At 41.0% G+C, this 21,026-nt stretch overlaps 3 protein-coding genes and 1 long non-coding RNA gene across 6 annotated transcripts; 3 read left to right on the plus strand and 1 right to left on the minus strand.

Annotated features, from left to right (window-relative positions):
* The first annotated feature begins 48 nt into the window (after window positions 1-48).
* glo1 (glyoxalase 1) lies at window positions 49-3,098 on the plus strand. Its single transcript, XM_052063437.1, has 6 exons — window positions 49-250; window positions 1,494-1,576; window positions 1,656-1,796; window positions 1,970-2,037; window positions 2,455-2,544; window positions 2,709-3,098. Exons 1-6 carry the CDS (start codon window positions 182-184, stop codon window positions 2,798-2,800), a joined length of 543 nt encoding a protein of 180 aa, XP_051919397.1. The 5' UTR covers window positions 49-181; the 3' UTR covers window positions 2,801-3,098.
* Window positions 2,939-5,852, plus strand: si:zfos-1056e6.1 (uncharacterized protein LOC107988029 homolog). Of its 2 annotated transcripts, XM_052063435.1 has the most exons (9): window positions 3,134-3,311; window positions 3,792-3,859; window positions 3,959-4,006; window positions 4,073-4,137; window positions 4,563-4,600; window positions 5,103-5,182; window positions 5,414-5,476; window positions 5,567-5,617; window positions 5,694-5,852. In XM_052063435.1, exons 1-9 carry the CDS (start codon window positions 3,236-3,238, stop codon window positions 5,745-5,747), a joined length of 543 nt encoding a protein of 180 aa, XP_051919395.1. In that variant the 5' UTR covers window positions 3,134-3,235; the 3' UTR covers window positions 5,748-5,852. The 2 variants fall into 2 exon arrangements, with proteins under 2 accessions (XP_051919396.1, XP_051919395.1); XM_052063436.1 differs by lacking the exons at window positions 4,563-4,600; window positions 5,103-5,182; window positions 5,414-5,476; window positions 5,567-5,617; window positions 5,694-5,852 and adding an exon at window positions 4,342-4,541 and having other exon boundaries at window positions 2,939-3,311.
* A 397-nt stretch (window positions 5,853-6,249) lies between these two features.
* Window positions 6,250-12,308, plus strand: LOC127599479 (homeobox-containing protein 1-like). 2 transcript variants are annotated; one of them, XM_052063442.1, is made up of 9 exons: window positions 6,250-6,470; window positions 8,264-8,665; window positions 8,741-8,826; window positions 8,901-9,011; window positions 10,537-10,714; window positions 10,811-10,893; window positions 10,977-11,072; window positions 11,166-11,254; window positions 11,751-12,308. In XM_052063442.1, exons 2-9 carry the CDS (start codon window positions 8,265-8,267, stop codon window positions 11,982-11,984), a joined length of 1,278 nt encoding a protein of 425 aa, XP_051919402.1. In that variant the 5' UTR covers window positions 6,250-6,470; window position 8,264; the 3' UTR covers window positions 11,985-12,308. The 2 variants fall into 2 exon arrangements, with proteins under 2 accessions (XP_051919402.1, XP_051919403.1); XM_052063443.1 differs by having other exon boundaries at window positions 11,169-11,254.
* Window positions 12,309-17,357: 5,049 nt separating this feature from the next.
* LOC127600065 (uncharacterized) lies at window positions 17,358-20,921 on the minus strand. Its single transcript, XR_007962239.1, has 2 exons — window positions 19,486-20,921; window positions 17,358-18,931 (listed from the first exon to the last, which is right to left on the minus strand). It is a non-coding gene; the product is annotated as an uncharacterized LOC127600065 (long non-coding RNA).
* Window positions 20,922-21,026: the final 105 nt, after the last annotated feature.

Raw genomic sequence — 21,026 nt, forward strand, 5'->3', positions numbered from 1 at the left:
CGGGTCTTTGGGGGCGGGGCTATGAGACATGAATCAGGAAACAATCAGTCGAGCTCGACTTCTTCACTACGATACCTCCGAGCCCGCCGAAGCCGTACGACTCGGAGCCGAGTGTCGACGATCATCAACGAACTATATTTAACATGACATGCAGGTACTAAGGTAAATTCCCCGAGACAAAATGAGCGACAGAGGTCTATCGGACGAGTTGGTGGCGGCGGCGTGTAAAGATGGAGACCCCATTACCAAGGTAAGGATGGTTGTTTTCGTCGTTTTGACGCGAGAGTTAAGTTTTTTTCTGGTCTGTCAAACCTTATGACTTGGGGTCGGCCATACCCCATTTCTCGGTGACAGGATGTCTGCGTCCAATATCGGACACGGCCAATGTTGTCGCGTGCATGTCACACAGACCTGCCTCTTTTTGAAATAAAAGTGCAATTTATTTGTGTAGGGTTATGACGATCGTGTTTGTTTAGTCGTACAAAAGAGGTCAACATTTTGACAAGTAGGCAGGCGGCAAGTGGGAGTTAGCATTACGAAGCTAACTTAAGTGACAGGCCAGCTAGCCTAGCACTTGTTAGACTTAAAAAGAGAATAACTTCGAAATATTCGCCAAACTCTCAACATCGCCGGTACAATTTTTACACATTAATAACAGGATCACAATTCCACAGTTCTCGCGACATCATTCTAGCAAGTTGGAGCAGTGTGACTTTTTTTTAATTATGTCAATAGTTTAAAAAAAATCTGTTCTTGCAATGCTCCGACTTTGTTTTTGTAACGTTTCTTTCATAGATGTATCACTATATTCTAATAACTTCGTTTCTGAGACGTACTCATTTTTTTCCAGCAGTCTTTCAACTTTATTCCTCGAGCATGTTTCTTGTAATAGTGTGACTTTTTTCTCCTAACATAAGAACTTAATTCTGGCTACAGTACGACTTTTAATGGTTGAACTTTTTTTCTGAAACTGTATGAAAAATGTCATGTAACATTTTAAACTTTACTCATGAAACTGTTGTACTTTCAGTATTCCTACTTCTTTGTCCTACCATTCTTTTTGTAATATTGTGACTTTCCTCTTGATGCTCTTGATTTTGTCCCTTTATTTTCACGACATTTTTTTCTGACAATATTACAAGTATTCCTACTCTGTAAATTCACAACTTCTTTGCTGAGGTCTTCTCAGCTTTGCTCTATTCGGGGGTTAACAATTTGAAAGAGCCTTGTCCAATTTTAAGGCTTGCTACCTTGCAATTTGTCACTCCGCGCGCACACACACATACACGGACATAGAAGTGGGAATAGTTGTTGGTTCTATGTGTACATTCACACAGAGATGCTATTTGGCCACATGCCATTTTTCACAGGCTCGTGTCAGAATATGACATTTTGTTTGCCTCTGTTTTTCCACTCCTCCTTTGAAAAAGATTCAGTTGGTCCTCTCCTTGTATATGAAGTTCATAAAAACTCAATTCCTTTTTGTCGTGTAGGATTTCATGATGCAGCAGACGATGCTGCGAGTCAAGGATCCAGTTAAATCCTTGGATTTCTACACCAGGATCCTCGGCATGACGTGCGTATTAATTCAACAGGTCCTCGTTTGAATGAACCTCTCTGAGTTCAATGTTACGCCGGACACAATTTCTGCCCAGTCTGTTGCAGAGATTCGACTTCCCCTCCATGCGCTTCTCCCTCTTCTTCCTGGGATATGAAGACAAGAATGAGATCCCCGCCGACGTGAAGGAGCGCACTTCCTGGACTTTCTCCCGCAGGGCCACCATCGAGTTGACGCAGTAAGGGTGACTGTAAATTGTATTTTTTATTTTTTTGAGAGAGAGAGAAGCACACGACTTGTGGCACCATCACTCTAACACTCCTTGTGGTTTGAAATAGGCTCCATAGGTCCTGGCAGCTTGAGTAGCTTGGGTTTCCTCCATTTTTGTTTCATGTTGCGCCTCTTTTCTAGTAACTGGGGTTCGGAGTCTGATGAAAGCCAGTCATACCACAACGGAAACTCGGATCCACGTGGCTTCGGTAAGTTTGGGCATCATTGAAGCAAGAGCATTTCAAACTACTAACGCAAATCATTGTTAAGATTTTAAGACTTTTTTTTTTGTCCCATCCGAAAAAATTCATGTAGCAAATACGCTATTGCAAAATAAAATTATTAAGTGTGTTGACGGTGCTTTTTTAAAAAAAAGTAGTGTCCCTCTGTTCATTTTTATTTTTTGGTACAGGTGAGGCAAGGTGATGTCGGCAAAATAGTTGCAGCTTGGAAAACGCATGCCGCGGTTTTCCAACAGCTAGAGAAAGCACCGATTTTTACTCCTTTTTTTGTCGATGAATGCGTTCGTGCAGTCTGTGTCTTAGCAGATATGAGTCACTTCTTTGAATAGAAACTAAAGAAAAAGCAAAAACACTTTGATTTGTGTTCACGTTACTTTCGAACAGGGCACATCGGCATCGCGGTGCCAGACGTCAACCAGGCCTGTAAGCTGTTCGAAGAGCAAGGCGTCACCTTCGTCAAGAAACCAGACGACGGTGAGATGTTTGAAATTGACTTGATAACGGTGTTTCCCGCGATCTTCATTGTGCCTGTGTGCATATTTTACTTTTCAAAAATCTCAGGCCACCAAATAAAATGTCACGAAAGTACAAAAACGTTTATGTTGTTGGATTTTTATTCTTTTTTTTTAATCTTCCAGGTAAAATGAAAGGACTGGCCTTCATTCAGGACCCCGATGGCTACTGGATCGAGATCCTGAGCCCCAACAATATGATTTCCATCACCTCCTAAAAAAAAAAGTGATGGGAGCGGTTTCATGGAGTTTACGGGAAGCGTTTAGTTGTGGAGCACAGTGTGAGAAAATAATCAAAACGTCAAGTTGGAAGCATTCAAGCCGCTCCAGAATGATATTTAATGCATTTAGATTAAATGCATACATTTTTGTGTTCTGAAATAAATTTAATTTGTGTGAAACAACAGAATGTAAATTGTGATAAGCTGCTGTTGGGAAGAAAAATGAGAGCTGGCGTTCAAATACAAATGAGAACATTTTCCTCTGGTGCTTTTCAAAATAAAATATATAACCCTTTGCTCTTGTTTTGTATTATACCAAGCAGTTTTGTTTTGAAAAAAACATGTCCGGATGGAGTGGTTGTTCTCTGTCTGCCTGCCCTGGTCCTGGTTTCGATCATTACTGATTTGCGACCGACGGGGTGGAACAAAAACATGTCTGACGTTCTGGTCGATTCCCCGACGCGCGTTACCAAGGCTTGGGTCGCTCTCAGAAGACTCGACAAAAACGGTTTGTAGTTTCACGTTCGGTGTTTTACTCAATTCAACAATCGAGAAATTTCCTCGCATTGGAGATCCGTGCTCGGTGCCGTCGTCATAGCAACCATCGGTTAGATCCCATGGTTTGTATTTACCTGTACTCATAATAAACAGTAAACCACGGGCATCGTTAAATGCAAATGGTTCTTAAAAGTTCTTTTTCGAGTAAGCAGTTAACGAAGAAAGTTTTTCTCCATGCTCCAAGTCACCAGCTGCATTTGATTGGCAAGTGCTCTTGTCGACCCAACAAGACCAGTGAAGGGGTTTCCGATGGGAATGCTGTTCCAAAGACGGCACGTCATCCGGATTTGGACTAAATGCATAGTCAATCTAAATGAAAAAGAATTTTAACGTGAAAAACTGAGCGTGCTTCTTGTGACACGTGATGAATGTCCATGTTCATGTAGTACTAAGTAGAATTCAAAATGGTCATGAATGGTGTATCTTGCAGATGACAGAGTTGTGGCGCTGCGCGAGGTGTCAATTCCTCAGGCGGTCGACACGTCCTCCATCATACAGGTGCCCCCGCCCCTTGTTTTTATGTTGCTTTTGACTGCAACGCACACACACATACTACAGTCAGACTAAGGCGTCTTCACCTGTTCTCATCCTCTCCAGATCATCGCCTCCTCCTTCAACCTGAACTCTTCAGATGTTGTATTCAAGGTAGGCTGCACACACGTCATAATATGTTTCGTATTTACTCAATCAATGACTTGGATGTGCGTTCAGATAAGAAACCAGCGTGGATGTCTGATCCCTCTGAACAGTTCCATCCCAGCAAACAGCAAGCACACGTATGTATTTGTTTCATCTTAATGCATGCACTTGGATTCACGCTTGAAGGGGGTATCCACACCCAGTTGCAATCAATCAAGCACATTTTATTCATAGAGCGATTTTCACACACAAAAAAAGCAGCTCAAAGACATTGATTGGATGGCAGATTCTGATTCTCCGAAACCTGGATGTACTTTCGAGCATTGACGGTGCCTTCACAGATGTGCACCTTATGTTCTTCGTTGGCCCCCGGAGGACACAACGTCGGCAATTTCCCCAAACAATTTGAAATATGTACTCGTCAGACCACAGAAGACCTTTCCACTCTGCATCAGTCCATCTTTGATGAGCTCGGGGCCCAGTGAAGCCTGTGGCGTTTGGGTGTAATATGTTGCCCACCCCTGCTATATATGATCAAGACCAATGTTGTTTCTCTTCACAGGCCCTACTTGCTTGAGGTAGCCAAGATCTTTCAGCATGGTAACATCACACAAGACGCACATCATGAAAATATACTCATGAAAAATATATAGAGAGAGAAAATTTCTTAATGGGGCAGTCACCGCGTGCAGAATTTAAATATGATCATGAATGTAGAATCAACGTCATCACAATGACTCAGTTACCAACTAAACGGTCCAGGACAATAAGACCATGGATTTTGTGGAATTCAACACACACACACTAGTGAGCAGAGCAGTGTGTGGGATGTGCTCCATTTGCATGACTCCAATTGGGGGAAAAAATCACAAAGTGAAGGAAAAACGTTTTAAGAGTTTTATCATAATATTGGTATATGCACAAATGTCTGGTCACTTATAAGACGTCAGAATTTCATTACTATGCTACATTTTTATGAAGATTGGGTGATTTTGATTAGGACACCAAAGGCACTTCATCATGATACTGACCCAAAGATGCATTGCATTTATTTATTTTACAATATTATTGGATTCAAGTTTTGTTTTTCTTTTGTTTTTAGTGCATCCCAACCCTAAAAGTATCCCCATGACTGTGATCAACAAGACCATGAAGACCAGACTGCACTCTGTCGACAAGAGGGTACGCGGCTGCCAATAATTCAGATGTGAAACATTATCTGAAATGTATGGGGATGCCCATGCCTACTCGGGATGGCGCCCGAGTAGGCAGCCTTTTATTATTTTATGTTTTATGTTTATTATTTTACTTTATGTTAACTGTTTTGTTAAGCGCTTTGTTACAGCTGCCGCTGTTGTGAAAGCGCTATATAAATCGGCATGTATTGTATTGTATTGTATTGTATTGTTGCAGATCCAGAGACTTGAGGAGCTTCTGCCTCAAATCAAATTGAGACGCAGTGAAAAACTGAACCAGGTAAATGACAACAATGTCATTTGTAGATGATTGTCTCTTTTTTTTTCTTTAATCATATGTTCATATTTTCCTTTTTCACTGTGCTCTCAGGAGATTGAATGTCTGAACCAGAAGTTGATGTTTCTTCACAAGAGAATGCAGGTAAGCGAAGATTGCTTACACGAGAGGCGCTTCATTCAGTTAAGTGTCTAAAAAAATTTTGCCTGCTCCGTTATAGGTGGTAGACTCACTCACGTGGAAGGGAATGCTAGCCCGGGCGCCTCTGTGGTGAACCATCCACTGACACCTGTCAATCAAGTGGTCATGTCAAACATTAAAGATGGCCCAGCAAAGCTTACTGTACATTTTCTTTTTAAATAAAGATATTCTAGTTTCATTGTGTTGTGATTCTTTCAAGTAATAAATAAATGCCCAGTAAATTAAATAATTGGAATGTAAAACAATTGCAAGTGGAAAAAAATATTACATTCTCAATGTTCTTTTGCACTACATTAAAGTGAAATATAACTGGAAATATTTATATAATATATATCATATAAAGAATGAATTAATACAGTATTTCCATTTATCAATAGGTCAGGAATCACGGAATATTTAATTACATAAATATGTATTTTATAAATGTCAAACTTTTAAATGCTTCTTTTTAAAATAGACAAAACACTTTTTTTTTGCGCACAGCTGCGTAGGCTCTTTTTGTGTTCTCATATAATCCCAAATATTGTACTGTAGGCGGTCATAACACATCCTAACACCTGCTTTTGAAACACCAACTCCCATCGTCCCTTGCGGCGCAGTGTCAAACATGGCACCCGTCGCGCGGACAAAAGGCGAATCTGTCTGACGGCGGGCTGAAGCCCAAATACAATCCAGAGAAGACGTTTTTTCGAGGAAAATTAACATCATACGGTTTGCCCAGGCTCCGTTGAGGCAACCTATAAGACCGCATGTTACAACTAAAATCTGTGGAGGACTGTCTACTGGAATAAGCAAGGTAAGTTACGAGGCACAGTTGTGTTACGCTCTCATTAGCCCGCTTGATTTCCTTCAATGCGTGAGGTGCTGGTGGCCGATCCCCGCTTTAAATAGCCGGCGGGCCTGCGATCTTTCGCCAGATGTTGAAATACAATCCCCCAAATTTGTACATCTTTGTCTCCCTCGGTTAGGTCAGAGTTCCGCTTTGATTCGGCACGTTTGCAATCCGTCTTGCTGCTGTGATTTGGGCGATTTAGGCATCTTCGTCAGCTACAAAACCGATGTAGACAATCACCGGTGGTTAGTTTTGCAGTGTATCAAGCAGGACAAAATCAGCAGTTTTTTTCCAATGGGCTTTTAGTGTCGGATGGAAAAGTTCCAAGTTTTAAGGAATTATTCCGCTAGAAGTAGTAGTAGAACATTGTTGAGGAATTTCATCTTGCTATGAGAACTATTGACACTAGTCTCTGTCCTGAACATCTGCCGAAGTACTCAAAACAAAGAATGTAGTGTGAAGTTTAGATCCTATTTTCACTTGTTTAATTAACAGCCCCCCGAGGGTTTTTCTGCCTCCACCACCTTGTAAAAATCCCCGAAGGCTGTCAAGTGCTCTCAAAGAGGAACCCTAATCTCAAGATCTGTGACCAGCAGCAGTGGTCTATACTTTGTCATCATATCAAGATCGAACTTTGCTTGACCTTCTTTGTCTCTACTTTTTACTTAGTTAGGTTTAATGGTTATGGTGTTATTCCTCTCTGTTAGTTGTGTTAGTTCAGACACTTGAAAAAAAACAATGTACAATGCGGTTGAAGGTATTTCCTGCTCACTGTTTTTACAATCACCTTTAGTGCCCTCGACCCCCATCACTTTTAGGGCCCCCCTCCACAGGACATGTCTAACGTCAAAAGAGGAACTGTTATCTCAAGTATCTGTGTTCCTACCATCACGCCAAATGGTGGGTAGTGGTGGTCTGGTCTCACCTCACCGCTCCCAACTTCTTCCAGCCACGGGGGATTTGCATGAGAGGCGTACCTCCCCGCCTCTCATTATCATATTGTCTCTAGATAATCTCATGAATGTGTTTCTTTGGGGCTTCCGAAAGAAATCTGAAACTCTCAGAAGCCCAAATCGATTTGTGTTGTGCTGTGATAAACTGAAAAAGTACGACGTGGTGTTGGGATTTTATTCCACATTACAGAGGTATAAAAGGACTTGTGTCCAAGGAGAGCAAGAAGCAAACGAAAAGCTGACTCTCCTCAACAATATGTAATATTTTTTCCTTCTCCACTCACAATTTACTCTTTGCCACGTAAGTGCCTTTTTTCCCTCCTTCCAGACGCAAAGAAGAACAACTTTAAATGTAAAGTAAACAGATTAGCAGTCCTGTCAAATTGACACATTGACATTCTTGATTTTTATTTATTTATTTTTTTTACAATTTGGGGCCTTTTTGCTAATTTCTAACTATTTTTAAAAACTTTTTTTTGTGTCTATTTCACTGTGTTTCCCCTTTTCAATCACATGTTTTTACCATTGTCACAAACGTTCCTTGACTGTTTTTCCACAAAATCTCGGACAATTTTCAATAATTTCTGAACTTTAATGCCCCATTTTCACGAGTCTTTCCATTTTCACTCTTGATAGACGATTAGGACAGATTTATCACTATTTTAAATAGATTTTTATCATACTTATGAGTATGATAACAATATAAGAGAGATGAGTCAAATCGGGCACTTTGTAATGAATCATAAAATGGAGGCCATACGCATGCAAAAATACTTTTAAATCGACTTCACTGTTGTCTTGTAGGATGTTCCAGCATTGTGAAGAGCCTCGCTTCACCATCGAACAGATCGACCTCCTCCAGAGGCTCAGGAGGACAGGCATCGGCCAGGCTGAGCTCTTCCATGCCCTGGACACTTTGGAGCACCTGGACCGTCCCCACAGGCACACCTCAAACCACCAAACCTCTTCCTACGCCCCGCCTTCGTATTCCACCGCGGCCACTCAGACAGTCTTGTCCGATAGCCGCCTATCGCCGACTAGCTTTGATGTCACCTTGCCTGTAGCCATGGCAACGGTAGCACAGACCAACGGGAAGATGTCGCCGCTGACCAGATTTCCTCTGGTGGGCGGTGGCGTGGTGGGCTTTGGGTTTGAGGCGGGCGATGATGACGTCGATGTGGATGAGAAAGTGGAAGACTTGATGAGGTAGGAGACACGGGGAACCATAACGACCGTTTTTGTGGCCGTTCGGGACCAACTAAAACGTGTGTGTGCTTTTAGGAGAGACAGCGGCGTCATGAAGGAGGAGATCAAGTGCTTCCTGGCCAGCAGGCGCATCTCCCAGGCCGTGGTCGCACAGGTGACGGGTGCGTGTCGCCCAAACTCCTCTTCTTCCTTCTTCCTCTAACTTGGCGGCTCAACGATCTCGGTCCTCTTGCAGGAATTAGTCAGAGCCACATATCCCACTGGTTGCTGCAGCAAGGATCCGACCTCAGCGAGCAGAAGAAACGAGCCTTCTTTAGATGGTATCAGCTGGAGAAGAGCAGCCCTGGTCAGAGCACACCCGTCCGTCTGTCCTGTCTGTGCTTGACTGTCTGTTTGTCGACCTCTGTGTCTGTGTCATTTCTGTCTCTCGAGAGTGCCTTGAAAAAATATTGGCCCTCCTCTCACATTCTTCCTCTCTCCATAGATTCCCCACTTTAATTTTTATTCACATCGGTTTCCATCAATCTGTTAGTCCATCGATTGGGCTGTCCGTCTATTCATCTGTGCCCCCCCCCCAACCCCCCAAAAAAACATGGAATTTACCTCTGGCTCACCGTGCATCCATTTTTTTTGTGTGTGTGTATTTGTTGGAGGAAAAAAAAACTACAATGTGTAAATGTGCCCGCCTCATAACTGGCCACGCATAACTCTCCACTGACTCTGGAGGACGTGGTGATGGACTGGCACCAGGCCCCGCTGTAGTGTCTGTTTTATATTAATATTGTGTTAAACCACGTTAATAAATCATAGTTGATAGAGAAAAAAAAAACGGACATACGGTTGTCGAACAGAGAAATTAATACGTCAAACAAATGTGGAACCAAGAAGCTAAGTGTATATTAACGAAGCATGTTAGCCACCAACTTTTGATCTCCTCCAATAGGTTTCATTTGGACAAAACAATCGATGCTTTTCCATATAATTTCATCAACGGCTTGACCTACGCAGCGAAGCGAGTACTGAAGTGCGTGTGCATTGTGGTTTCTGTTCTATGTTAAACGGTGTATGTTTGAAGGTAAAGAATACAAACCTTGTACATTCCAATGTAGCTAGCGGGAGATGAGTATGGTTGCTATAGCTACACAATGGAATGTGGTTATCATAGCAAAGCAAGTTAGCTGTCCTGAAATGGTCATTGTTAAGATTAGCAGAACATAGCAAAGCAAGTTAGCTCTCCTGAAATGGTCATTGTTAAGATTAGCAGAACATAGCAAAGCAAGTTAGCTGTCCTTAAATGGTCATTGTTAAGATTAGCAGAACATAGCAAAGCAAGTTAGCTGTCCTTAAATGGTCATTGTTAAGATTAGCAAAATGCCTGTAGTCTGCCCAGCAAAAATCATCGCGAGGGCCACGCATACGGATATGGTTAAAGCCACAAGCAATCACACAAACCATTATAATCCATAAACCAAATTGTGAAGTAATTATAGATACCATTAAAATCTAGCTAACGAAGAAAGCCGCAGCCAATCAGAATTACACAACGCAGTACGACACCATTAAGTTAACAAACGATCGCAGAAACTAACCGATGAAATGAGAGGGGTTGCCCTTCATATCGCTATAAAATCTGTGTGTATTTCCGGGAGAATTCAGAGTTTTCCGATGTGCACATCTGTACCTCTCCGGGTTTTGATTGAATAAACTCGTTTGTGACCAGCCTGCGCCTCGGCCTCTGGACTTAGTTTGTTTTCGGACTTCGACCGATCTCGGCTTCAAGCTCTTAGAAACTTCTGGTGTGTCCCCTGATCTGCGGCTCAACTAAGAAACCTCTCTTCGCTTCTTTTGTGTCGGCTCGCCGGATCCTTCAGCTGACGCCCGGGAAGAGGCGGAACGCCTCGGCGCGCCCCTGGTCTCCGGGAGAAGGCGTGGGGTCTGGCTCCGGTCCAACACATCACCGCCCACATTCACACTTGCCCCGGGGGGCTTTCGCCTGCGCCGGGGGAACAGATTTACCTGGAGGAAAGAGTGTTTGGCCGTCATGGAGAGGTATCATTTACACAGATTGCTATACTGCTAAGTGACAGGAGACCTTTAATGATGATTTGTATTTGTGTGGGTGTGCGCGCGCGAACGCTCGTGCAGCTACTTCAGTGACAATCAATATCCCGACGAGGCGAGGAGGGAGGAAATCTCCATGGCCTGCAACGCTGTCATTCAAAAACCAGGTGGGTCCATTCGCTTCGCCGATGTCCTCCTGCTGCTCGGCATCCAAAATGACAAGTGAGCACTTGCTGGGTGTGTTGTTCAGGGAAAAAGCTTCTGGACTTTGAGAAGGTGACGTCTCTGAAGGTGTACAACTGGTTCGCCAACCGCCGCAAGGACATCAAGAAGCGCGCCAACATTGGTAACGCTGTTGTCTGTCACCCGCCATTTTTTAAATTTTTTTTTGGATGTTCGAAAGTTGTGAGAAGTGTGTGTGTGTGTGTGTTTCTCAAAGAAGCTGCCATCTTGGAGAACCACAGCATCGACGTCCAGAGTCCTGGAGGTCAGTCCAATGGCGATGAGGCGGACGCCAACGACGAGCAGGTAGTGTGTACAGCAACAAGAACCTTGCGTGCTTGCTTTTTTTTTTTTCATGACAACTACATTTTTGGAGATGTCCAATCAATGTGGAGTTTTCTTTTTTTGGGGGGGGGGGAGGTAAGTTCTTCTGATACCAGATCTTCTGAAATGGAGGGCTTATTTATTTATTACATTGTTATAGAGCAAATTTGAATCAGAAATGTCCCTAAAATTATTGTTGGGTGTGAGGGCCCTTGATAGTTCTTTGTAGCGCGATTTATGAATGATGATTGATGATGTGTTGGAGGAAAAAAGTCAGGGCCGATTCAGAACCAACATTTCTAGAAACATTTATTTGCATTTATTTGCATCTCTATTATGAATATTTAGTTTAAAAAAAAAGTTAACCAGTGTCAAAGTTTTATTTATTTATTCACATTGGATTATTTTTAAATAATTTTTTCCTCGCCGACCTCCCAAGAAGTGCAGGATAACTGCAGGGTGTCATTTCCCACGGCAGGTTCCCACGTTGCTGCCCAGCTGGATGGCCGCCCTAAGCCGAGGGGGTGCGTCAGGGCCCCGGGGCTGCTCCCTGAACGGTCGCGCGCAGGCGTCGGGGCGTCGGCCGTCGTGGTCGCCGTCTTCGCCCCTCCAGGATGAGCAGAGTATGGAGAAGGGGGCTGCGGATGGAGCGGGCGGGGCGGCCTTCGCCTTGGTCGATCACATCAAGACAGAGGTGGTGGAAGACGACTGAAAGGAGGTGACGTCATCGTGTTCGTATGCAAATATTTGAGCAAAACCCGGATTACCTCCCACCACTTTCTGTCAGCCAACGTTATGATGAGAGTTCATAATGACTAATGAGACGCTTGTCACACTGTGATTTCAACGGTCTGGCCTCAAAAATTCATACACAAGCTTTTTGTTTTGTTTTTGGCGAATGTGGCATTTTAATGCAGAATAATTCCACGCCATAGATTTCAAAACCAAACCAAACGTAAAAAAACAGAGATTGTGTCATGTGACCTGAAAAATTGATGATCAAAATAACAAAAATTATGGATGCTATAATATACGATATTAGAAGATATACGAATTGAAAAAAAAGCATGTTTTTAAGCATACTGTTCAATTGCACAATATAATCATCACTCCAGCATCATAATTGTTAATACATTATTAGGAGGAGATCATAAAGCTTCAAATTTGCTTAAAACTGTTGTATTTTTTTACTCCACTAGATGGCACTGTTTGTTTAAATTTAGTGTTTGAAAAAAATGACAAGTGAACTTTGAGCCCAAGTTGAAGATAGCGTGCCATAAAAAGGAGTAAAAACTTTGAGCCCAAGTTGAAGATAGCGTGCCATAAAAAGGAGTAAAAAAAATACAGCATTCCCTCGTTTATCGCGGTTAATGGGGTCCAAAAACACCCGCGATAAACGTAAATCCGCGAAGTAGCGACCAATTAGCATATATATATATATATATATATACACACACACACACTGTATATATAAAAAAAATTGCCCCACGTGGCCCTTTGCGCTTGAGCAGAGCGCACAAACACACACGCAGGCCAGCGATGCCTCAGGCATGCAGCAGACATGTTTATGATTAGTCAATTAAGGTTGTTTGGACAATTAAGGATGGAGAGACCTGCTTTTGTTCATTTAAGTCTGTCTCTCTCTCTCTCTCAGCAACAAACAAACACTCACTTGCGCCCATGCATGCACGCACACACACGTGCCCCACGTGGACCTTCCGAGCTTGAGCAGAGTGCGCGCACACACTAGCACGCATTGTAAACAACACTTAGACACAGATTTTTGCAGACTTAAAAAAAAAAATCATGAATGTTTGAAAAAAATCCACGATGCACCGAAGCTGCGTTAAACGAACCGCGAAATAGCGAGGGATCACTGTAAAAATACAACAACTACCCAGTCAGCAAAATTGGTCTGGCCCAGCTCTGGGGCAGACACGGCACGTACACTCGGCCCACATACCTCAATGATTGACGGTCCTGCGGTGGCCCACATCTGACATCCATGATGTGGGCCGCATTCGGCCCAGATCTGAGCTGCATTGTAAAACCATAACTGGCCCTACTCCGGCCCGATGCTGGGCCTCAGCAGGTTCCCGATATCAGCCTGAATTCAACCTCAACGAAGCCACATCCTTCATGAGCCATATTTGACCCACATTTAAAAAAAAAAGTCTAAAAAACGACTCTTATAAAAATATGTTTATTGTCATAATTTGTGAACCTCACATATAACTCCACATACACTGGAAAATGCACTTTTCTTTATTTAACAGTGAACACAAAGTCCAAATTGGGATGCAGCTTACTCTTGAACGGTATTTTGTGTCCATCAAATTGTTGCGCTCTCCATGTACTCTTTTCTTCTCATACTCTCCTTCCTGTCACCATCCCGATCAGGAGCCAGATGTAGCCATCTTTTGATTGTGACATCAATTTCCTGGTCTGAGGCCCAAGATGTTAGGCTGTTAGGTCTCACAGCGGCTGTAAGAACTGTAACAAAACAAGAATAGACAGTGTGTTAGGGAAACAAACATTTTTAGCCGAAAAAAACCCAACCATGTATAGTAAGGCGTTTTTGACCGAAAAAACGACCATGTATATATAGTAAGGCGTTTGTGACCAAAAAAAACGACCATGTATAGTTAGGCGTTTTTGGATTAAATTTTTAGCCGAAAAAACCGACAGTAAACGTAAAAAAAACGTCATAGTAAGGCGTTTTTGACTGAAAAAAAAACCGACCATGTATAGTAAGGCGTTTTTAGCCGAAAAAAATGACCATTTATAGTAAGGCGTTTTTGGCCGAAAAGGACGACCATGCATATAAGGCGTTTTTGGACGAAATTTTTAGCAGAAAAGGCGTTTTTAGCCAAAAAAAAAAGACCATGTATAGTAAGGCGTTTGTAGCCGAAAAAACCACCATGTATAGTAAAGCATTTTTAGCTGAAAAAAACAACCATGTATAGTAAGGCGTTTTTGGATTAAGTTTTTAGCCGAAAAAACAACCATGTATATAATAAGCCGTTTTTGACCGAAAAGAACGAAATATAAGGCGTTTTTGGATGAAATTTTTAGCAGAAAAAAACGACCATGTATAGTAAGGCGTTTTTAGCCAAAAAAAACGACCATGTATAGTAAGGTGTTTGTAGCCGAAAAAAACCACTATGGATAGTAAAGCGTTTTTAGCTGAAAAAAACAACCATGTATAGTAAGGCGTTTTTGGATGACATTTTTGGCCGAAAAAAACGACCATGTACAGTAAGGCATTTTTAGCCGAAAAAAATGACCAAGTATAGTAAGGCGTTTTTGGCCGAAAATAACGACCATGTGTAATAAGGCTACATAGTCGTTTTTTTCGGGTTAAAAAGCCTTGCTGTACATGGTCATTTTTTCGTCTAAAAACAGCTTACGACACATGGTCGTTTTTTTTAGCTAAAAATGCCTTTCTATACATCTTACGATACAAAAAATGACTTCAATAAGCCTTACTTATCGTGTTGGTCAAAGAAAGAAGGGATATGGTTGCAACCTCTGGGGATTGAGCACCCAACCGCTAGTTTGGGACATGGTTCCTGAGCCACACCACCACCACATAACCTCTTGTTTGTTTTGTGTTTTCTTCAATAAATCTGAAAATGGTGGTTAAAGAGAAATGTGACCTTGTTGCAAACACTCGGAATCAAACACCCAACTGCTGGATTTGGGACTGCAGCTTTCTACCACTGAGCTAACCCACCACAATGAACCTTAGAGTTGTTTTGTGTTTTTCTACAAATAAGTTGTAAATGGTGGTTAAAGAGTAGACATTGTTGCAACAATCAGGGATCGAACACTCAACCTCTGATGTGGCACTTCATCACTTTGCCACTGAGCCAAAGCACCACATAGCGCAATGGAGTTGTGTTTTTTATTAATAGTGGCCTTTTTTTTTCCATCCAAAAAAATCCTTACCATACAATGTATAAAAAACAACCATGTATACAATACATTGTTTTTCGGATAAAAACGCCTTACTATACATGGTCGTTTTTTTCGATTAAAAATGATGGTCGTTTTTTTCGGCTAAAAATTTCGTCCAAAAACGCCTTACTATACATGGTCGTTTTTTTCGGCTAAAAACGATGGTCGTTTTTTTCGGCTAAAAATTTCGTCCAAAAACGCCTTACTATACATGGTCGTTTTTTTCGGTCAAAAACGCCTTACTATACATGGTCGTTTTTTTTCAGCTAAAAACACCTTACAATAAAATACCATGGTGGGTTTTTTTCGGTCAAAAACGCCTTACTATACATTGTTGTTTTTTTCGGCTAAAATGGATGGTCGTTTTTTTCGGCTAAAAATTTCGTGCAAAAACGCCTTACTATATATGGTCGTTTTTTGTCGGTCAAAAATGCCTCACTATATATGGTAGTTTTTTTCGGCTAAAATCGCCTTACGATACCATGGTGGGTTTTTTTCGGTCGAAAACGCCTTACTATACATTGTCGTTTTTTTTCGGTCAAAAACGCCTTGCTATATACAAAAAAATTCGTCCAAAAACGCCTTACTACACATGGTGGGGTTTTTTCGGTCGAAAACGCCTTACTATACATGGTCGTTTTTTTCGGCTAAAAACCGCCTTCCTATACATGGTTGTTTTTTTCGTTGAAAAACGCCTTACATGGTCGTTTTTTCCGGCTAAAAATGCTTTACGATACATGGTCGTTTTTTTTCGGCTAAAAACACCTTTCTATACGTGGTCTTTTTTTTCGGCTAAAAACACCTTATTCTACATGGTCATTTTTTTTCGGCTAAAAACACCTTATTCTACATGGTCATTTTTTTTCGGCTAAAAACGCCTTACTATACATTGTCATTTTTTTCGGCTAAAAACGCCTTACTATATACATGGTCGTTTTTTTCGGCTAAAAACACCTCACTATACATCACTGGTGTCAAACTCATTTCACATGGCGGTCCACATACGGCCTCGGTAGATGTCAAGTGGGCCGGATCATTAAAATGATACCATACTTTTCTATAAACAACCAAGACAATATGTCTTTCCTTTGTTTTGGTATAAAGAAGCACAAGAACATTTGGAAAATGTTGAAATTTAATGAATGTATCTTTTACAAAACATTTCATGAAGCACCTTACATTTCCTTCAACAAATGTGCAATTTACTTTTATCATTCACATATATGCATTGCATTTCATCCCATTGATTGATCAAACTTCAACAAGTCATTGGTATTGAAAAATATAGTATTGAACTTTATGATTAAAAAAGATTTATAAAGAAAGGAAGTTTAAAATCATTTACACATGCATATAAAATCTAAATGTAATCCCTGCCTACACCTTACAAACTAAGGAGAGTGCCATTGATAGCGTCTGCTGTCATGGGTCTGTCTCAGCGACGGACTGAGGCTGCTGTTATCTTCTTCTATGGTCAAAACGGTGTCCCCTAGCGGATACTCAATGAATTGCACCTTATTAAAAATATTAATTGTGTGTCTTTTATGTACTTTTTTCATTTTTAAATTACTGTATACTGTGGGCCTGATTGAACCTCGCGCACGTGTGTGTGTGTGTGTGTGTGTGTGTGTTGAAAAAATGAATCTGAAACTGCATTTAAGGGTGGCTCAACACGGGCTGGCCATATACGGGCCGGAGTTGTAAATTGATTTCTGGCCCAAATACTTCACTCCACAACTGGCCCTCATCTGGTTTGCCAGAGTCAAGCCAGTGCCTCCTTTGCCACTCCTGGGCCGTGTTCGGCCCACATGCACTATGCCAGTGCCGACTCAAGGCCAGCTGTGCCAGCTTCATGTCGAATCCGGGCCAGATGCCTTTGCTGACTGGGTAGTTCAAGAAGCAAACTTCCAAATGTGTTTTTCATCAAATAAAATGGTGGCGAGTGACGCTTTCCAAGAGCAAGAGCGATTGAAATGATAAGCTCCGTCAAATGTTGAATGCTCTGATCAATTTCAGTAAATGTGTTGAGACGAGGGGTGTCACGAAAACCAATGTGAATCGGGGAGGCAGTTATGATTCAAAAGCTGCGAGTGCAAAGAAAGAAAACAGTTTTTAAAAAATAAACTAAGTTATATGAACAATTTTAGAGTTGCGTGGCATCCATAAAACACAACAACGAAACCTCATTCGGCCAATCAAACCCAGGGTGGCCATCCAGCTTGCGTCCATTACCGTAACGATGCGCTGTTATGTCACATGAGAAAAATACATATTCCTCTAATGTACTGTACATGTATACATATAGATAGATATATCCTACTTAATATAAACTGTGAGGGTGCAATTTTTAAGTTCTACAAAAACATGTTTCCAATTCCAGGAACGAAAAGTAGCTTCCATTGACAGAAGCCAAAGTCTTTGCTTTTCAAACGGATGTTTTTATTTCGACACATCAAAAGTGTGGAGTCACTCCAAAACTCTTTTCAGTTGGATTTCTGCCTTACGATGTGTTTCAAACACCAGGTATCGTTTTCTTTGTTGCTTTTAAAGATGCTTTTATTTTTTTTCAATCCACATTCACATGTAGCAGCTAAACGAGGGCACACTGAGACTGCAGCTGAAAATATGCCGTCAAACGTGTCGAAAAAAAGAATTGACATGGGAGTCATTGTAGATGTTTGATCAAGCACGATTTCACTCTTCCTCTCTTTTGTTGACAGATTTTGATGTTTTTATCAATTGTAATCATTCACAGTGGAATCATTTTAACAACCCCAAAAGAATTTGTGTTCAAGTGCCTTTTGTTGTCTGTGTTGTTGTCGTGAAGACTACGTCCACGATGGCTCTGCAACGTGCAAATTCCTGACACACTACCGCAAATACCTCAACTTGTCTTTCATCCCAGTGGACACTCATCATGTCCGAGGGTGGTGCGTTCAAACGAAGGTGGGACGTCAGAAATATCGAGTGCCGAATCCATGGTGCAGTAAAATGGAAATTGGTGGGGGGGGGGGGGGGGGGGGCAACTGACATCCATGAGAAGAACATTTTTAGAAAAGGGGCACAGTCTGACGTTTTTCAGTGAAGTGGCCAGGGTGACGCAACATCTCATGCTTTGAAACCCAAACCTTACTTTGAAACTGTAGCCCTATTTTTTAAACATTCAATACACTTTATAAGATTGCTTTGAAGCCCTAAACCCCCTTTGGGGTTGGTCAGATCTGGCCGCATGGACTTGAATTTGACACCTGTCCTCAAAATAGATTTTGGAATCATACTTTGAAAATTACATTTTTTTTTTTGTTTCAAATTTCACTTTTCAATATTATGTCAAATTAAGAGAATCCCTTGATGGTTGTTTTGATCGTCTTTTGAAAAGGCGTATTTCCCACAAAACGCCCCCCCACCTGACCCGTGATTTTCTGGTCTGAAATACAGTATCTGATTTCCCAGTTTTCTTGAACACAACACCTAACTTATCCTTTTTTTGTAAGCCGCCCACCCCACGGACCCACCCGTGTGTACGGCCCTGTTCTTCGCCTGGCATCCTTTTAAAGGGAAATGTAGCTCATTATTAACTGTAGCTCATTTTTTTTTTTTTTTTGGTTTATCGCTGTAAAATCTGAATGATGAAGAGGAAACGTGACTGTAAAATGAAATCGACTGAATCAATGGACTTTTACTTACTTTGAGAAAATCCTTAAGACAAAGAACGCGAATATGAAAAAAGGCCAAGTCAAAGGCAATACGGAGCCAAATGTGTTTTTTTTCACCGCATTACTTGTTTTAAGATGGAGTGCCTTGTACGAATGCTTAAATGTGTAGAAAACGCCACACGACTAAATGTACTGCCTTTTTTTGCCATCAGTTGCATAACTTTGATTTGTTTGATTTTTACTGGTTTTTGTTTGTTTGTTTGTTTTTTACTATTTCCAAGGCAATTAAAGCTGATCGCAGTTGACCAGATGACATTTGGTGTTTTGTCTATCCCTCACAACATCATGCATATCTTTACTATTCATCGTTTTTCTAAAATGTATTCCACAAGCCTTTTTCTAAATAGAGTACATCACCAAAATAATTTTCTCGTGAAATTGTTTCCATTTAGTAGGGAAAATAAAGTCTTCATTTCGACCGGGGACACCCCATGAACTACAGGAGGAACCCGCTACAATGAAATCGACGGAACCAATCGACTTTTACTCGCGTTCCGAAAATTTTTAAGACAAAGAAGATGTGTGAATCCCATGGACTCATTTTGTATGAACGCGAATATGAAAATAAGGCCAAGTCAAAGGCAATTCGGGGCCATATGTTTAAAAAGGGATTGGGAGGGTACTATTAAAATTAATTGCGATACAGTTACTAGTTACCAGTTCAAAGGTAGTTAGGAATGTAAACCAAGTACTACAGCATTAATGTCCCTATGGACATGGTATTTATCAACAAAAAAAGTATTCATTGATCTTTCACTTTTCTTTATTTTCTTATCAGATTACTGTTCAAATGATACAAATTAAAAAAAAACACATGATAGATGTTTCTTTTTCATATAATACACGTTCTCTCTTTGGATTGCAGCATACTGACAGAAAACAATTAAATTAATAGGCAATCAAAACAAAACAAAAAAACATCTGTGCTCAACAGTCTTTTTTCCTTGACCTCCGCGCACGCACACACAAAAGCAAGAAACTTGATTGCTAATCTTTTGTCAGGTTGATATGAAATGTTTGTGAGTTGCTGCGGTATTAATGTGAAATCGTAATCATCCCTTAGTAACAACAGAAAAACAAAGATTGTATTGCTTATTTGCACTTATGTTGACAACACAACAACACTTAAATAAAATAAATACAAGTAAACTGTTAATTTTAGTCTCCCCCACTATATGAGCTCCGCGACAGCATCTCCTGCAAAGTCAGACACCACATCGAAGGTGGGCAGAGCAAGGAATGGCCACCAACGTTTTTTTGAGGCACCTGCTGTCAAATACGATAATGTCACAAAGTGAAATGTGACAAGTTAAAAGTCAGCAATATTGTCTTGAAAGTACGCATGGGAGGGGAGGGGAGGGGGGTAGAGAGAGGGTGGGCCCATAGAAAAACACTTGTGCAAACGTTGACATAAGAGTCGGTAGAGACTCCATGAGCATTTTCTTGGTCGGGATATTTTTCTGCAGACAAGAAAAATTGTCAAAGATGTTTTTTTCTTTTACACCTTTTTGCTTAATTAGCAATATTCAGAAGTGTGTAAATTTGTTTCTCACAGAATTGCAATTTTATCATAAAATGATGACAATGTTAGAATGCTTTAAAAAAAATTACAACTGTCCTCAAAAATTCATAGAAAAAAAATCAACAATCTTTTGTCATATTCTTCGAAAATTATTCTCATAATTGTGATTTTTGTTACCGGTACTTGAAAATTTGTGGTATTTTCTCAAAATGTTGCAACTTGACCTTTTTTGTGTGTGTGGGGTTTTTTTTTTTGGATGACTGCTCCGAATTATGTTTAATTTCTTGCAGGGCTGTGAAAACAAGTTTCATTTTACTTCAATACTTTCTCATAATGAAACTTGTTTTCTAGGAAAATGGTGACTAATGTACGACTTTTTTCTTGTAATATTTGGACTCTCGTAAGATTTAATTTATTTTGCCTATTTCCATCTTTTCTCATTAAATTACGACTTACGAGAACAGTTCTTTCTTCTTTCTAACCGTTTTCTTTGTTGTTCATTGGGAGCACAGGCCATCTATGGCCCACTAGCCATATGTTTCCCACCCACGGTAGA

Source organism: Hippocampus zosterae, chromosome 4 (assembly GCF_025434085.1).
Source record: "Hippocampus zosterae strain Florida chromosome 4, ASM2543408v3, whole genome shotgun sequence".
Lineage (NCBI taxonomy): Eukaryota > Metazoa > Chordata > Actinopteri > Syngnathiformes > Syngnathidae > Hippocampus > Hippocampus zosterae.

Bases quoted from the DNA above. Each gene is read 5' to 3' on its own strand.
- glo1 (XM_052063437.1), top strand. From the start codon at position 182: ATGAGCGACAGAGGTCTATCGGACGAGTTGGTGGCGGCGGCGTGTAAA. The intron at 251-1,493 runs GTAAGGATGGTT...TTTGTCGTGTAG, and splicing joins ATGGAGACCCCATTACCAAG to GATTTCATGATGCAGCAGAC. The intron at 1,577-1,655 runs GTGCGTATTAAT...ATTTCTGCCCAG, and splicing joins ACCAGGATCCTCGGCATGAC to TCTGTTGCAGAGATTCGACT.
- si:zfos-1056e6.1 (XM_052063436.1), top strand. From the start codon at position 2,939: ATGCATACATTTTTGTGTTCTGAAATAAATTTAATTTGTGTGAAACAA. The intron at 3,312-3,791 runs GTTTGTAGTTTC...TGTATCTTGCAG, and splicing joins CAGAAGACTCGACAAAAACG to ATGACAGAGTTGTGGCGCTG. The intron at 4,007-4,072 runs GTAGGCTGCACA...ATGTGCGTTCAG, and splicing joins CTTCAGATGTTGTATTCAAG to ATAAGAAACCAGCGTGGATG.
- LOC127599479 (XM_052063442.1), top strand. From the start codon at position 8,265: ATGTTCCAGCATTGTGAAGAGCCTCGCTTCACCATCGAACAGATCGAC. The intron at 11,073-11,165 runs GTAACGCTGTTG...TGTTTCTCAAAG, and splicing joins CAAGAAGCGCGCCAACATTG to AAGCTGCCATCTTGGAGAAC. The intron at 11,255-11,750 runs GTAGTGTGTACA...TTCCCACGGCAG, and splicing joins CGGACGCCAACGACGAGCAG to GTTCCCACGTTGCTGCCCAG.